Source organism: Asterias amurensis, chromosome 2 (genome assembly GCF_032118995.1).
Source record: "Asterias amurensis chromosome 2, ASM3211899v1".
NCBI lineage: Eukaryota > Metazoa > Echinodermata > Asteroidea > Forcipulatida > Asteriidae > Asterias > Asterias amurensis.
This window is the reverse complement of record NC_092649.1, coordinates 3,650,705-3,668,088: the sequence shown is the minus strand read 5'-3', so window position 1 is coordinate 3,668,088 and position 17,384 is coordinate 3,650,705. Positions and strand designations below refer to the sequence as shown.

Sequence of the window (17,384 nt, the reverse complement as noted above, 5' to 3'; positions counted from 1 at the left end):
ATTGTAGTCTTCTTTTAAAAATACTACATGTAAACTAACCACTGTGGTTTAACAGTGTGAATAATAAACCCAATTTGCTTGGAGATATGGGAGTAGTTGGAGATCTCAAGTTAACTTATGTTGTCACCTGATGTAAAATTCCTAAACTGTAAACATAACGATCGAATGAATTATCAAGATCTTATAATGGTCTGCTTGAGACCATGTGACTAGGTTTTGGAAAGATACGTACACTACTATTTATTTGCAAACATTGGATGAAATTAAGCTAGTTGAGACAAAGTAAAGCATCAAGTTCCTCTGTAGCACATCAGCTTCTTATTCTGCCTCCTCGTTGATGATAACAGACGAAATAACAATCAGAGAGAAGGGGAGACAAGAACAGTGTCATAAAACAGTGACGAGGCAGTTGTTCAAAACCACTTGACAATATTGAAGAGACGTTATTCTTGAATTCAATGGCTGGAAAGTTTTTACCTGCAAAAATCAAAGCTTGAGGTCAACTCCAGATGGATGGATTGATCAAGGGTTAAATGACTCTCACAAATAAACAGTTTGTAGCTCAACGAAGTGTCCGAACACCGACATGAGAAGCTTTGAGAAGTCTTTGCTAGAACTTTGTCTGTAACCTGCAGTGTGTTCACCGTCAAACTTTAACATGTAGTTGGTTTAGTTATTTGAAATGCTGCGATTTTGATGAAGGATTTTATGGACGAAAAAAAACCCTCTTCCTGCATCATCAATGTACATGGACTTATTCAATTTATCAAATACTCAAATTCATCAGCCGGTCACTGATCACTACATATTCTTTATGTACAAATTAATTGAGTTAAGCTCGCAGAAACACAAGCAAGAACCGTGAAGAAATCTTTCAGAAAATGCCGAGATAGTTTCCAGTGTCGTTGACATTGTGCGTTGAAATTGAAACATCATTGGATGGGATGGGATGGATGTAGGGTCGATCCATGTCCATTCAACTGTCTTTTCAAGTTCAATCTTGGAATGGATTCTGTCTGGCTCTTTTTTACTCGCTGTCTCGGTCATTCCAAAAGAACATGCAAGATGGAGTCATGTCCATAGGTAGTTCTTCTAGTAGTTCTTGCTGTGTACTCAAACAAAAGTTCATTATTGGTCCAGTTCAGTGGTTAGGTGGTGGTGGCTATGCCAGCCAGATCAGCCAGCCGATGGGATGGGGGGGGGGGGGGGGGAGCCATCAGCCAGTCGATGGGGAGTAGTTACGCCTCCCGTCCCCAGCCGGCCACCATCATCTCTCCCATCCATAGCTCAACGTTACAGATTACCACCAGATCTCTTCCGGGCGTAGCACCCTAAACAAGCGCAAATCCCAAGAATACCGAATATTAGCCCAAATATAAGGGCTATGGCATCGCCTGCATCAAATGCAGAGACGACAGGGAGGCACATTACCATCATTATAAAAGCGATTTGCCATGTTTCAGCCATTTTCACTGATAGTTTTTTTCACTTCGTTGTGTGTAAAATCGCAATTACTGTGCAAATAATCGCAAAACACGTAGAGTAGTCCGGTTTACGATCCGTAATTACAGATGGTAGATCTGAGGCGAGAAACAGACGGAACTCGTGACGAGCAGGACAAATAGACTGGTACTTTGGGCAAGTGTACAAGTATAGGGGCATACGCTGTATGTTACCAGCTAGGCTTCCCAGCTGGACCTGATGGAGGGCGCGCTTCAGTTTCTCGGCGTGAAATCTGTGGGAATGCGCCTTGGTGATGCACAACCATAGTGTGTAACTACAAAATTAATTTCAAAATTTCTCAGCCTCTTGAAAACTAATTAGATGGCTTTTTAAATTGTTGGTAAGTCAACCATTTAGAACCTTTGCTAATAACCGCCCTACCCCCAAAAATGTGTTTTTCCTCCCAAAGTTAATTCCGAGCGAGACAAGACAGGACAAATCCGATCTTCTCAAAAAATAATTGAAACACAGAACCCCTGGTTGTGATACCGATAGATTTTTTAAATTTATATTACACAATATGTTAATTGCATGACCACGAAAACATTATTCAAAAGTAACTGTGGGTTTAAAAAAAACAAAAAAAAAAACAGCCAATAGGCCAAATGAAATCACAGGAAAGCCGGGAAAAAGTTTTTACTTAGTTATTAAATTATTTGGGTCGCACTAAATACCGACAACTCACGACCCCTCACGACAACTCACGACAACAATTTTTAAATGCACTTTAACAGAACAGTTGAACATAAGTCAACCGTTACATATATGCACAAGAGTCATATGCACCCAAATCACTCTCAAACTGTTGAATAATGGACTTTTAACTGTAAAAAAGGTGTTTTTTACCCCGAATTTAGTAACGAACGGTAATATCCGCCATGTTGTCTTTCAACGCACTTTCAATATCTTTTTACATGATATCAGCACAACGGTTGTTTTACACATGGTCTTGTATTTGTAGGAAAAAACATTACTTAAAAATACTTACAGTCAGAGTAAAAAACATTATACATTGAGTTACAGGCAGTGGACACTATTGGTAATTACTCAAAATAAATATATAAGCATAAAACCTTACTAGGTAACGAGTACTTGGGAAGGGTTGATACTACATTATGAGAAACGGCTCCCTCTGAAGTAACGTATTTTTCGAGAAAGAAGTTATTATCGACGAATTTGATTTCGAGACCTCAGAATTAGATTTTGAGGTCTCGAAATCAAGCATCTGAGAGCTTCCTAAGTTCATATTTCCTAAACTACATAAGCTATTAAATAGCTTATAAATTTAAAGAAAAAAAAAACCATTAACGTATAGATTGTCAAAATTTTTGACAATCTATACGTTAATGTTTTTTTTTTCTTTAAATTTGTGTGTATTTATGTATAGATTTTGCCTGTTTATTGTTAATTCCATTTTTCTTAATTCTGTAAAAACTTTGTAAATTTGAATGTTGTCAACCTTTTGGTTGTTTTTTGTTCTGATTAAAATAAACCATTGTATTATTATTATTATTTGTCATATGAAAGGGCTTTACGAACTTTACAGAAATGGATATGTTGGATATGTTTTGTTGACCTTTTGACCTGTTTCAACCGGAAGTGACTGTGAAATGATTTGAAAGGGCGTTGTTTAATGCCTTTTAGGTTGAAATATACATCCTTTGATGCTTTACCATCAGCATACAGTCTGGTAAAGGTCTGGTTTAACAAAAACATTACCGATGACAGACGTCACCCAAAATACACTTTTACTAGATGACGTAATCATGTTGTTTTGACAGTTTTTGCAATTTGAATCATTTATTACAAATCTTGCAAACAAAGCAATTGTAACTAGACATAAGGTGTTTGTGAACAAACACAAAGCTGTTCCGTGTTCTTTTGCTTGGATTATGAGCTAAAATGACCAAGGAGTCTATCATTGAAAAAAAAACACGAAAATGCTGAATGAGTTATGGTGCCACTTCCGGTTGACCCGGAAGTAGAGGTCGACATGGGGTCATGGTAACCTAAGGCTAATCTCCGATGCCCAAGGAGTCTCTAACTGGAAACAGTTTGAAAATCGATATTGCCACACTTTGGGTTGACCCGGAAGTAGAGGTCAACTTGAGGTCACGGTTTTTCAAAATTAATCTCCAATCCCCAAGGCGTCTTTAACTACAAACAGTCTAAAAAACAGCAGTGTACTTCTTGAGATATGGTGCTACAAAGATTTCCCAATTAAATATGCAAATATGGGTCACGTGGTTAATTAATTACGATTTTTAACATTTTGGGGGGTCGGTGGTTTGATGTTTGATCTAGTACGATTTGATTTCACAGAACTCTAAACCACCAAACTCTTAGTCTTGGTTCCAAGACCATTGGTGTTGCGCGGTCACACACAACCAACGTTCCGATTATGCACGGCAAAAACTGTCCACGCTTGTAATGAACGAACGCTAGCGGGCGCTGTTTCTCTGATTTACGGATCTCACCATGTCCTGTGCTCACCATGGTCTTGGATATTTGCAAATTGAAGGCGTGGCCAGACTATGTAAATTACTTTTAATGTATGCAATATTCATATCACGTGACGAATTGAAGATGACTATTCAAACTAGATCGAGTCAAAGGTCAATATGATCGGCGGTCTATTTTTAATAATCTTTGCTCAAAGAGTGATTCCGTGGTCATTATAGGCCTATTAAAAGGAAAACAGTGAAATTTTAAGTATAGGTACCTATTCAGATTATGGATACGTGACGATTTGAAATCGTAAATAATGGTCAAAAATCGAACGTAAAATTAGCATTCAGAGAGTCCGTGTATCGGACGCTGTATGGCCCCACGGCGTGGAGCAATCGGAACGTGAAATAAGCCTTGTGGAATATCACGTACCGCCCATGCCGTGTCTCGTGGGGGTTGGAGGTGTTAAATCCCAGGCGCTATGAACTCCCAGCTTGCGGGTGTCGAATCCGTTGTTTCTTATGATCGCAACGTTCCAATATGCTCCATTTTAATTCATGGCCCCTAATTTCTTTTTGTTATGAGTTTTCAGGTAATTTTGATGATGTCAAAACGTAGGAATATCGCATATTGTTATATTGACAGTGTTATTGTGTGAGTAGCTTAAAAAAATTATGAGAATTTTTTATAAAAGGTTTAAATAAAAATAATGCTAAAACAAAATTCCCTCAAAGCATAATTTTGTCAAACAAAGTATTATTTTTTTAATTCTGTGAATGAAGAGTTATTTTTGAGGTAATGATTAAACTGGGCAACTAGTGGAATTTAATGACCCGACTATTCGCCTCAAATAACTGGGAGTTGAATAGCAGTAGTCGCCGCTGGACAAGCAATCAAAACTCGAAATTTCTCATGAGTTATTCCAAAAGATATTGTTACGACTACATTAAAAAAAAATGTTATATGGTTACGTTCCAAGCTACGCAGCTACTCGGCTACGTTTACGTTCCAAGATACGCTTAGGTCTACGTTCCTTCAAGTTACACTATAATATCAAAAGGTATGTTTTCAAGCCCGAGTCAAGCTACGCTTACATTCCAAGATACGCAGCTACGTTTACGTTCCAAGATACGCATATAGTTCCTTCAAGTTACACTATAATATCAAAAAGTACACTTCCAAGCCCGAGTCAAGCTATGCCTACGTTCAAAGATACGCAGCTGCGTTTATGTTCCAAGATGCTACGCAATTCAGTCCAAGATATGCTTACGTTCCAAAAGATGTCAACGTTCCAAGCTACACAGCTACTCAGCTGCGCTTACAGATCTGCTTACGTTCCTTCAAGTTACGCCATAATATCAAAAGGTACGCTTTCATTCCCATGTCAAGTTACGCTTACGTTCCAAGATACGCAGCTACGAATTATGTTCCAAGATATGCTTACGCTCCACCAAAAGATACTGTTACGTTCCAAGCTACGCAGCTACTCAGCTACGCTTATACACTCCAAGATACTAATAGGTTACGCTACAATATCAAAAAGTACGCTTTCAATCCCGAGTCAAGCTACGCTTACGTTCCAAGATATGCAGCTACGGTTACGTTTCAAAATACGTTCTCACAAAGACGCTTTTGAATCCTTTAAGATTTCCTTCCCCAAGATTAAAAAACTTTCACTGTGAATAACACTACAGGGCCCACCAGTTAATATCTGTTTGGCAGAAAATACTGTACAAAATTTCTTTACTATCCAAAAATTTACTTGGGCACTACAAAATTTCAAATTTAATTAAAAATTGGCTGGCAACCAGTTTCTGCTAAGCAATACTATTTTGTGCTAACTATAAGCAAATTGTTTAGCCAATACAGGCTTCATCAGTGTGGGCCCTGGCACGTCGGGAGCATAACGCCACGATCGCATTTCAAGCTGCATATCATGGCAATGCAGGTGTCTGGATCTGGACATTATACACAGAAATGTTTGTGCTGGTACCACAAACCTTTCTTTATCGTATTTCCACCCTGTGTCAAAGTTTCAAATCCTACTGATCTGGACATTATTATACTCCAATAAAAACATATATACCCACACACAGAGTAAAGCAAAAGTCATGCAACGGAATCACTGCATGCATTGTACACTACATGCACAACACTGATGAATTATTCATGAGCCAACCGCAACGCAGCCTCTGATTGGCTCCACCGGAAAGTCGGGGGAGATTTGCCGAAAAACAATAAAAAAGTTAAGACCCGTCGTTGCAAATATTCAAGACCATGGTGAGATCTAAATCAGAGAAACAGAGCGCCCGCTAGCATTCGTTCATTACAAGCCTGGACAGTTTTTGCCGTGCATAATCGGAACTTTGGTTGTGTGTGACCGCGCAACACCAATGGTCTTGGGACCAAGACTACCAAACTCTGCGCTTATGATCACCATTTTCCGCTTACTGTGTTTTTCAAACATCATCGTGTCATGCATGCACACATGTTATGTTGGGCTAACAATTGAGAAAAAGAAAAGGCAACAATATCGATATAAAGATAAGAATCTATCTTAAATATTACAAAAAGAAATAATTTTTTTTTAGTTTTGGGGATAAAAAAAGTATTATTCCGATCCGGAGATTCGAATTCGCAAGTATCAGCAAAGTAAACGCGACTGATGACCACTAGGCTATAAAGCCAATGCACATGCCGAGGGTTTACCGGACGTATATCAACAGAGGGGATTATAATCCGGCGAAATAATTATCGTTTCAATGTAACACGTGAAATGGGTGTCACTAATATTGTAGACTGGCCGATGATAAATACAAATAGAACTCGGTAGATTCTTGTCTTTGGGCTTTGAGTGAAGAGATTTATTAAATAACTCTTTGGCTTAACAAAGACATTGAATATAGAAGTACAGTTTTACTTAGAGAAGCAAGAATTGAACAATACTGGATCGGGCCACAGTGCGAGACTTTGCACTGGGCTAACCAGAACTATCAAGAATAAACTAAAAGTGAAACTGAGGACATTTTATAGGGCATGGGAAAAGTGTTGTCACTGACCAGATACTGGTGGTGGTCAGTGCATATTCCATAAAAGTGTTGTCACTGACCAGATGTTGGTGGTGGTCAAGTGCATGGTCCATTGGGGGTATCAGGTGTGCATACCTTGGAAGTGAATTATGGGCTTGAGTGCATGGGCAAGGAAGTTGGACAGAAGCTTGTTAATTGAAGATTAATGGGGTTAGGGCTGGAAGGGGCTTTGTGTTTCTTGGAGCTTGAAATTCCAAAATAAACACTGATTTAGGGCTTACATTACTTTTATCTGGGGGAAGAAAATGTCCCCATTTTCAACATAAGTAACATATTAATTAAATGACAAATAGAAAATGAGCCAATTCGATGAAAAGAAAAATGAAGATTATAACTGTACTAAGCTAAAATATAATAATTATAAAAAACAACGAATAGGATGTTGGCATTTAAAGGAAATGAGTAATACAAATCAATAATTTATAAAAGAAGTTGAAGGATTATACGATGAAAAAAAAATCTAACCCGTTTCATTATTTTGCGAACATTGTCACGAAATATGAACTGCTAAGGCCTATAACTTTTAAGTAGGGTTGAAATGTAGTATTAGATGCCTTTAGGGGTTTTTGACAACGACGTCGTCGTCGTCAAAAACCCCTATTCAATTATGCATGTTCGTCCACGGAGGACGCCACCTCCGACGGAGTCTAAATTTGACATTTTTTCACTCATTTCTCAAAAACTACAACACCACAGCAAGTAATATTTTAAGGGAAGCTTCAACTGTCATGATCTTCAAACTGTTTAAGTTTAGTGTAATTCTGTGGACACCATATTATGTCGTCGTCGTCAAAAACCCCTTTTTATATACGCACGTTCGTTAAACGAAAACCCTAAACCTTCGTGTACAAAGCATATTGGTCCAGAACTCGGTTAGGAAACGAAGAAAGAGAAACTGCGCTGTGGTCCAGAACGTATGTAGAAAAACAAGAAAAAGAGACTTGAGTAGACTCCTCTCAAGAAGTCACAACTCATGATAGGTACATACTGAATTGCATTTACCATAGAGAAAGTTTAACAATAACAGGGAAGTGACTGCATCCAGTTATGCTCAAACTCGGAGACTCATCTCAAGAAATCACAACTCATGATAGGTACATACTGTATGGCATTTACCAAAGAGAATATTTAACAATAACATGGAAGCGACTGCATCCAGTTATATTCAAATGAAGATTACGTGGCTAATTAATTAAGATTTTTAATTTTGTTTACATTTAGAGTAAAGCTTATGTTCTAAGCTTAAATTTGGTATATGATTTCACTCTTCTGGTCTCAAGGTATTTATAAAGCGCTCTAACTAACAGGGGAAAGTACCATAGCGCTGTACACACAAAATAAACAAAGAGCAAATAATAAATAAAAGCAAGCAAATCAGTTGAACAGGTGTGTTTGAGAGATTTTTTGAAGGCTGCTAGTGAGCTAGAGTGGCGGATGTTGTGAGGTAAATCATTCCAGAGTTTGGGGGCAGCAGCGTGGAAGCTTTTTTCCCCAGTAGTGGTGCGTGTTTTGGGGATGGCAAGTAGTCTGGTGTCAGTAGATGACCGGAGGTATATATCTGTTAGGTTTGTACAACTGGATGAGATCCGTTAGGAAGGCGCAGAGGCGGTATTGAGACATTTGAAGACCAGGGTAAGTATTTTAAAGTTGATACGGTTGGAGACTGTCAGCCAGTGAAGATCGTGAATAATGGGAGTGACTCTGTCATATTTCTTGGCCTGGCAGTTTAGCTGCACGATTTTGGAGCAGTTGAAGACGTTGACAGTCAACAGATGATATTCCATAGAGAAGAGAGTTAGCATAATCGAGACGAGACGTTACAAGGGCATAGTTATACTCACCGACAGTTCCCGCATCGCCCGTAACAAGAAACGTCTTGCACCAAGACTAGCGCAGAGTATCCGCTCACGACCGGTTATAAACACTGGTCATTATCAAATGTTTAACCCCCCCCCTCGTAACGCGCTCTCCACTTATATGACTAGCGAAACTGTCTGAGGTATTTATGAATTACTGTTGTTTTAATAGAGCCTCCCAAATAAAGGAATGATAATTGTTTATTCTCCGGTTCTGATAATACTGGTGTTGTAAAAGATCATCATTTTAAGCCTTTTTCAGATATTGCGGACACAACGCTACAACACTATAAGGTTTGGGTGAATTTGTGTCAGACTGTGTTTTGAGAGAGTCGCGACATGGAGGGCCAGTTTTGTTGTCACATGGTTGCTGTACGCCACTCTTCAAATGCTGCACAAGTTTTCCTATGCGTTTCTTGGCTCCGAATAGCAAACTCTCAGTCCAATGGTATATACGTGTAGACGGCTCTGATTTGTGCGTGTACACCCAAACCAAACAGTACACCACTACCACATCCGCAATGCCTCACAAAGTTTTATTGGGTTGAGTTGGGTGAACTGTGGCGTGTCTGTCTCCAGCCTAAACCCAGTGCCGCAACAACAGTCAGTGATTGTACAGCAGCCATTAGACTGAAGACCACGGTGTAGTCTCCAGTTAAGTCGTATATCAAGCCTGGAGGGTAAACACAAAACAAAATATCACAACGTAAAACGTCAAGTTAGCAGGAGAAATTAGTCACCCAAAACTAGTGTCACCATAATTCATTAATCAAAAACATTTAACAAGTTTTAATGGTCTGTTTCACTTTTTGTTTAACAAGAACCGAAGATATACATTCAAAAGATGCGTCTCAGATGAACTGTGCGTCATTTGAAAAAGACGTTGCTGTAGCATCTGTAAAGCGCCCTCTATTAACAAGTTATGACGCAAAAATTGTGTGTCAACGGTTAATATTCAGAGGTCAATAAGCATATTCTTGTAAAGACAGTGGACACTGTTGGTAATTGTCTAAGACCAGTGTTAATAGTTGGTGTTCATCTCAACATAGGCATGAAATAACAAATATGCGAAAATGTTAGCTCAATTGGTCTTTGAAGTTGCCAGATAATAATGACAGAAAAAAAACACCCGTGTAACACGAAGAGGTGTGCTATCAGATGCTTGATTTCGAGACAATCAAGTTGATGGAAAATTACTTCTTTCTCGAAGACTAAATTACTTCGGAGGGAGCCGTTTCTTACAATGTTTTATTATACCGACCTCTCCCCATTAATTACTCGTAACCAAGTAAGGTTTTAGGCTAATAATAATTTTGAGTATTTACCAATAGTGTCCACTGCCTATAACAAGTAGTATTAACACTTCCATATTTCTCCGCCCTTGTTTCGAATTATTGAAGTTGCATTCTGATAGTGTTTTCACTGAAGACGAGAACAAAAACTCACCTGGAAAATATAACAGAAGGAGTGACGTCACACTTGACGACAGTCCAAACAATCCTACCGCATGGCCCAACCGTTCTTTACCGAATATCTTCTTATTGACAACATCTATGAGTATAGAAGCCGATGATGAAGCGTTTCCGTACAAGAAAGTATTCGCCATAATCGGCCAATAAGACGTCAACCATGGATCGACAGCGTAATACATGGCGGCCATAAGTAAAGCTCCCGCAAGCCATACGTAAGCGCTGACAACCTGCACAGCTTGAAACAATGGACCAATCACAATGGAAGATATCATTGCCCCTATTCCAAAGGCGACAACAAAATGTGATGCGTCTTCCAGTGTGAATCCTTTCGACACAGTAGTGTACTGAACATAATATATTAACCATGCAGAATGTGTAATATCCATCACAATGAACACAAATAAGACCAGCCAGAATGATAGGGATGAGAATAAACCAAGCTGGAATGTATCTCTAGCAAATGAGTACACTTTGGTAAAACAAGAACAGCCAAAGCGGTTGCTTGATGCCACTTTGTCTTCACTGGTGTCTTGCTCCTCGTCTGTGAGAGCTGCCTCATAACCATCCTGACTCCCACTAGCTGCAGGTGGTTTCATCAGAGTTCCAATGACAGTAATATGTAACACTAACGCTCCGAGTAGTAGCATTGTTCCCCTCCAGCCGTAGATATCTAGGAAAAGCTGTACCAAGGGCACAAACGCCACGAACGTGATCGAGTTACCTAGAAAGGCAAAACCGTACGCTGTTGTGACAGATTTATTAAAATAACCTCCGATTAGATGCTTGGTTATCACAAACGAGATGCCAACTGCTGATCCTGAAAAGCAAAACACACAATTTAAACAACCATATAATATACAAATACTGACTGATTCGAGTGATATGGTTAAAAATACGACTTCCGCAGTGATCCCCTGAGCGTTCTATTTTCACGAGGCGCAGCCGAGGGAAAATGGACCGGTCCGGGGATAACCGAGGGAGTCAGCGTTTTAACCAAAGCAAGAGTAAAAGCAGTACATTTTTGTTGTATAACACCGGACCCAACAGACTATTTATCATTCTCGTACACGTAACGTTCGTACGCGCGTTTCAGATACACAGATATACAATCGTTTGGGTTCGATGTAGGTAAATAGACGTCTGGGTACTGCACGCCGTGTGATTATAGTCTTCGGACTAGCACACAGCAAACCGATGCACTATCACACGGTCGCCGTCCAAGACATATCATGTGACGCGCTCTAAACCAATGAAAAGGTAGAATATTTGAAAGGGGTGTTGTAACACAGAAGTGTGGGTTCGAATCCCGGTCGTGACACTTGTGTCCTTGAGCAAGATAATTTACTATAATTGCTTCTCTTCACCCAGGGGTAAAAATGGGTACATGCGAGGGTAGAGGTTGATATTGTGAATGAAAAGCTGTCGGAGCGCCACGGCAGCTCGGGGCTGTGTACTCTCTAATGGGAGCTGAGAAAGATTAAAGGGATGTTATTGGCCCAATGACCAAGGGACTAATGTAAAGCGCATTGATACGGTTTATTGTGAAATGCGCTATGTAAGAATGTGTTATATATATAACATATATTATGGTTAGAACGAGGAGGGATACTAATAATGCAATATAGGCAGTAGTATTATTTGTTTTATTATTTGTATTTAAAATGTACATCAGATTGTTCAATTTGGACACACGGTTGATTATTTTGATACTTGGCCGTCCTCCATAAGTTGAACGGTTAAAATAGAAAGGTATGCGTGCAGGCAATAATAACATATAACCTGCGAACAGTCTCCAAACCAGTTATTTAAAAATACTATTAACTTTATACAAAGTAATTTGTCTTTATTTTGTTTTTTACCCATACACCGATGTGTGTGTTAGCACTGTATACTTAGTACTTTCCGGAGTCATGTGAACAAAAATATCATATGCCTTGTTACTCGGGTGGCATTCGAACCCACGACCCGTGCTATTCTAGAGCAGTGTCTTACCAACTAGGACTACTGAGGTTGCCCGGTAGCTAGAGGCAGTTCGAATCATAAGCTAGAGGCAGTTCGAATCTTAAGTAATTTGTCATCGAACATTTTGTACTTCAGGAAGATGCTGATGATTATGTCACACACTCGCGGCCGATGACATCATACACAATGCCCCGTGTCGAACATACATTTATTTCAATGCTCTCATACAAAACAATAATACAATAATGTACATTTAGGTCGAAACTAAACAAGCAATACAGGTATGAGGTATGATTGGGTATGCAATACTTAAAAAATAAGCAGCAATTTAAAGACATTTTGGAGTAAGGTTAAGCGAACTGCTTGTGTGCCAATATGGGTAACAAACATAATATGATACCGTCATTTACAATGACCCGTGTAGAACATAAATAATGGGTAACAAACACAAGATGCTCTTTGTCAAATGTCTACATGTTGAATTGGTTTGTTTGTATTCTTACAAGAAACTGATAGTTTTCGTGATCCCCCATTTTTTTTATTTACCTGTAAATACAGTTAAGATAAAGGTGATGACGTATAAACTAGATAGGAATGACGCAGTTATCATGGAGATACCGGCAACTGATCCACTCACTGTCACCACAGTCCTAGCGCCAAATCTCTCCATTAGTGGCGTTGCTAGGACACCTTTTAGGAAAGAGAATAAATAATGTCAGAAGTAAAACGAACATTTAGAAAAGAAAAACATTTGCACAAGGATGTATCACTGCTTAATTGCAGTATTTGTCCTGCTTTGTGTTTTTGGCTGAATGTCATGCTTACCTGAGAAAAAGGTTCCTGAGTGGACAAAAGCAACCATCCAGCCAATTAACCAAGTTGAAGTGTCGAACTGTTCCTGTAGTGTAGGTAACATCATACCTAGACCTTTTACCAAAATACACCAAGCTACTTTGGATGTAAATAAACCCAACACAACAATCCAACCATGAAGACCACCATCTTGTAGAGTTTCAGTTAGAAAGTATAAAACGCGTTCTAAACAGCCGGACTTCATTTTTGAACACCCCTCTAAGTCTTTAAACGCCTTGATAATAAATACAAAACAATCCAGTACACAGCAATATATTACTGAAACTCAGTGTGTGTGTGTCTTGTATGTCTGAGATAACGTACGTTTCCACTAATGAACGTTTGACATGACATTTTTGTGGAAAGGCGCACCCACTCTGCAAGCAACTCCTCTTGCACAATTTGCTTGTCTGGTTTCGTTTGGTCAACGAGTTTTTACAATAATACCTGTTAAAAAATACAATACATCGGTATAGTTGAGTGACTTTCAAAGAAGCGGCCATGCACTGACGCGTCGCGGAACAACACTTCACACCGAGTGCACATTTTTTTATGGTTTGTAAACCATGATTTGTGAGTGCACGTTTTTTATGGTTTATAAACCATGATTTGTGAGTGCACATTTTAATGGTTTGTAAACCATGATTTCTGAGTGCACATTTTTTATGGTTTGTAAACAATGACTTGTGAGTGCACGTTTTTTATGGTTTATAAAACATGATTTGTGAGTGCACGTTTATATGGTTTGTAAACCATGATTTTTGAGTGCACATTTGTTATGGTTTGTAAACCATGAGTTGTGAGTGCACATTTTTTTAATGCTTTATAAACCATGATTTGTGAGTGCACACTTTTATGGTTTGTAAACCATGATATCTGAGTGCACATTCTTTTAAGGTTTGTAAACCATGATTTGTGAGTGCACATTTTTTATGGTTTGTAAACCATGATTTCTGAGTGCACATTTTTTATGGTTTGTAAACCATGATTTCTGAGTGCACATTTTTCTATATGGTTTGTAAACCATGATTTGTGAGTGCACGTTTTTTATGGTTTATAAACCATGATTTGTGAGTGCACACTTTTATGGTTTGTAAACCATGATTTCTGCGTGCACATTTTTTTATGGTTTGTAAACCATGATTTGTGAGTGCACGTTTTTTATGGTTTATAAACCATGATTTGTGAGTGCACACTTTTATGGTTTGTAAACCATGGTTTCCGAGTGCACATTTTTTATGGTTTGTAAACCATGATTTCCGAGTGCACATTTTTTATGGTTTGTAAACCATGATTTCTGAGTGCACATTTTTTATGGTTTGTAAACCATGATTTCTGAGTGCACATTTTTTATGGTTTGTAAACCATGATTTCTGAGTGCACATTTGTTATGGTTTGTAAACCATGATTTCTGAGTGCACATTTTTTATGGTTTGTAAACCATGATTTCTGAGTGCATATTTTTTATGGTTTGTAAACCATGATTTCTGAGTGCACATTTCTATGGTTTATAAACCATAGTTTGTTAGTGCACATTTGTTTATGGTTTATAAACCTTCATTTTGATGCTTCAATTTCCATGGTTCACACACAACGTTTTTTAGATGTGTAAGTTTTCATGGTTTATAAACCCATGTTTTTTAAGAAGTCTCGATTTTTATGGTTTATAAACCATGATCAGAAACCATAATTTGATGGTTCATTTGTTATGCTTTATAAACCATGATTTGTAAACCACGATTTTTATTCTTCAATTTTCATGGGTTATAAACCATGTTTTTTAGATGTCTCAATTTTCATGGTTTATAATTCATGATTTGTAAACCGTGAATTTGATGCTTCAGTTTTTATGGTTTATAAACCATGTTTTTAAGATGCGTAAATTTACATGGTTTATGAACTACGATTGTAATTGTTTTTTGTATGTTCATGGTTTGTAAACCATAAACTTATACACAACAAATACTTTACTGGTATGTAAACCATAACAGGATTTGGCAACAGTTTTTATGGTTTACATCTAATTGCTATAGACCATGGTAAAAACATGCCTTAAAGTGTAAAACTATTAATGGACAAACGGCGCCCCATAGGTTTTCTCAGCTTTACACTGACTTGTTAGACAAATTTTAAACAAATTCAATGCTTATTTTTTAATAGATTCTAACATTGTTTATGTAACCATCCACTTTTGATTTTCATTGATTGTTTTCCATTGTTGTCACACCTCGGTCGGCACAAACTCGAGCTGTGGACGTTGCGATGGCAAGATCTATACCGCCAGGAGCCTTGAGCAACTGGAAGGATCCTGCCAGATGTACCTTTAAAGTCAGTGGACACTATTGGGAAATGTGTAAGACTAGTCTTCACAGTCGGTGTATCTCAACATATGCATAAATAAACAAACCTGTGAAAATTTGAGCTCAATCAGCCGTCGAAGTTGCAAGCTAATAATGAAAGAAAAACAACCTTGTCACACGAAGTTGTGTGCTTTCTGATGCTTGATTTCGAGACTTACAATTCTAAACTTGAGGTCTCGAAATCAAATTCGTGAAAAATTGATTCTTTCTCACAAACCACGTCACTTCAGAGGGAGCTGTTTCTCGCAATGTTTTATACCACCAACCTCTCCCCATTAATTGTAATCAAGAAAGGTTTTATGATGATCATTATTTTGAGTAATTAAAAATAGTGTCCACTGCCTTTAAAGGGCATTCATAAATACATCAGACAGTTTCACTATTCCTGTTGGTGAAGAGCGCGTCACGTGGGTGTGTATAATCCTTTGTTTTTGACCAATAAAAAGTGTTGAAACATGGGCGTGACACGCGAGCTTGCACCTGTGCTTCTAAGACAGTTTCTTCATTCATATTGGCCGAGAGCAACGACAGTTGTGCCATATCACGCGGTACGCGCGACGCGCACAGCATTCCCTAAGGAGTTGTTTACCCGATCCCGAGGGCTTTACCATTTCATAGCTGGAGTTTTTGTTGCCGAATCGTGCCGCACCGGGCCGGTGTGGCGGTCTCAGCGCTCCGGCGGTCTCAGAGCTCCGGCACGCAGTAATCACGGTCTCAGATCTCTGGCGTGCCAATAATAATAGTAATATTAATAATAATAACTAGACATAAGGTGTTTGTGAACAAACACAAAGCTGTTCCGTGTTCTTTTGCTTGGATTATGAGCTAAAATGACCATCAAGGAGTCTATCATTGAAAAAAAAGACGAAAATGCTGAATGAGTTATGGTGCCACTTCCGGTTGACCCGGAAGTAGAGGTCGACATGGGGTCATGGCTAATCTCCAATCCCCAAGGAGTCTTTAACTACAGTCTAAAAAACGGCAGTGTACTTCTTGAGATATGGTGCTACAAAGATTTCCCAATTAAATATGCAAATATGGGTCACGTGGTTAATTAATTACGATTTTTAACATTTTGGGGGGTCGGTGGTTTGATGTTTGATCTAGTACGATTTGATTTCACAGAACTCTTAACCACCAAACTCTGCGCTTATGATCACCATTTTCCGCTTACTGTGTTTTTCAAACATCATCGTGTCATGCATGCACACATGTTATGTTGGGCTAACAATTGAGAAAAAGAAAAGGCAACACTATCGATATAAAGATAAGAATCTAACTTAAATATTATAAAAAGAAATATATTTTTTTTAGTTTTGGGGGATAGCCAAAAATATTATTCCGATCCGGAGATTCGAACTCGCAAGTATCAGCGAAGTTAACGCGACTGATGACCACTAGGCTATAAAGCCAATGTACATGCCGAGGGTTTACCGGACGTATATCAACAGAGGGGATTATAATCCGGCGAAATAATTATCGTTTCATTATTTTGCGAACATTGTTACTACATATGAACTGCTTAAGGCCTATAACTTTTAAGTAGGGTTGAAATGTAGTATTAGATGCCTTTAGGGGTTTTTGACGACGACGTCGTCGTCGTCAAAAACCCTTATTCAATTATGCACGTTCGTCCACGGAGGACGCCACCTCCGACGGAATCTAAATTTGACATTTTTTCTCAAAAACTACAACACCACAGCAAGTAATATTTTAAGGGAAGCTTCAACTGTCATTATCTTCAAACTGTGTAAGTTTAGTGTAATTCTGTGGACACCATGGTATGTCGTCGTCAAAAATCCCTATTATATACGCACGTTCGTTAAACGAAAACCCTAAACC

The 17,384-nt window shown here is 38.6% G+C and overlaps 1 protein-coding gene across 1 annotated transcript; it reads right to left on the bottom strand.

Moving 5' to 3' along the window:
• Nucleotides 1-7,438: 7,438 nt before the first annotated feature.
• Nucleotides 7,439-13,564, bottom strand: LOC139954416 (monocarboxylate transporter 12-like). The gene is made up of 4 exons (XM_071954209.1): nt 13,156-13,564; nt 12,877-13,020; nt 10,343-11,185; nt 7,439-9,569 (listed from the first exon to the last, which is right to left on the bottom strand). Exons 1-4 carry the CDS (start codon nt 13,385-13,387, stop codon nt 9,433-9,435), a joined length of 1,356 nt encoding a protein of 451 aa, XP_071810310.1. The 5' UTR covers nt 13,388-13,564; the 3' UTR covers nt 7,439-9,432.
• Between the last annotated feature and the right edge of the window lie 3,820 nt (nt 13,565-17,384).

What these genes read in the sequence shown, in the direction of transcription:
- LOC139954416 (XM_071954209.1), bottom strand. Translation starts at nt 13,387, where the DNA reads ATGAAGTCCGGCTGTTTAGAACGCGTTTTATACTTTCTAACTGAAACT. An exon ending in CTCAGGAACCTTTTTCTCAG is followed by an intron (nt 13,021 to 13,155) that starts GTAAGCATGACA and finishes CTTTCCTAAAAG; the next exon opens with GTGTCCTAGCAACGCCACTA. An exon ending in CCTTCTGTTATATTTTCCAG is followed by an intron (nt 9,570 to 10,342) that starts GTGAGTTTTTGT and finishes TTTACCCTCCAG; the next exon opens with GCTTGATATACGACTTAACT.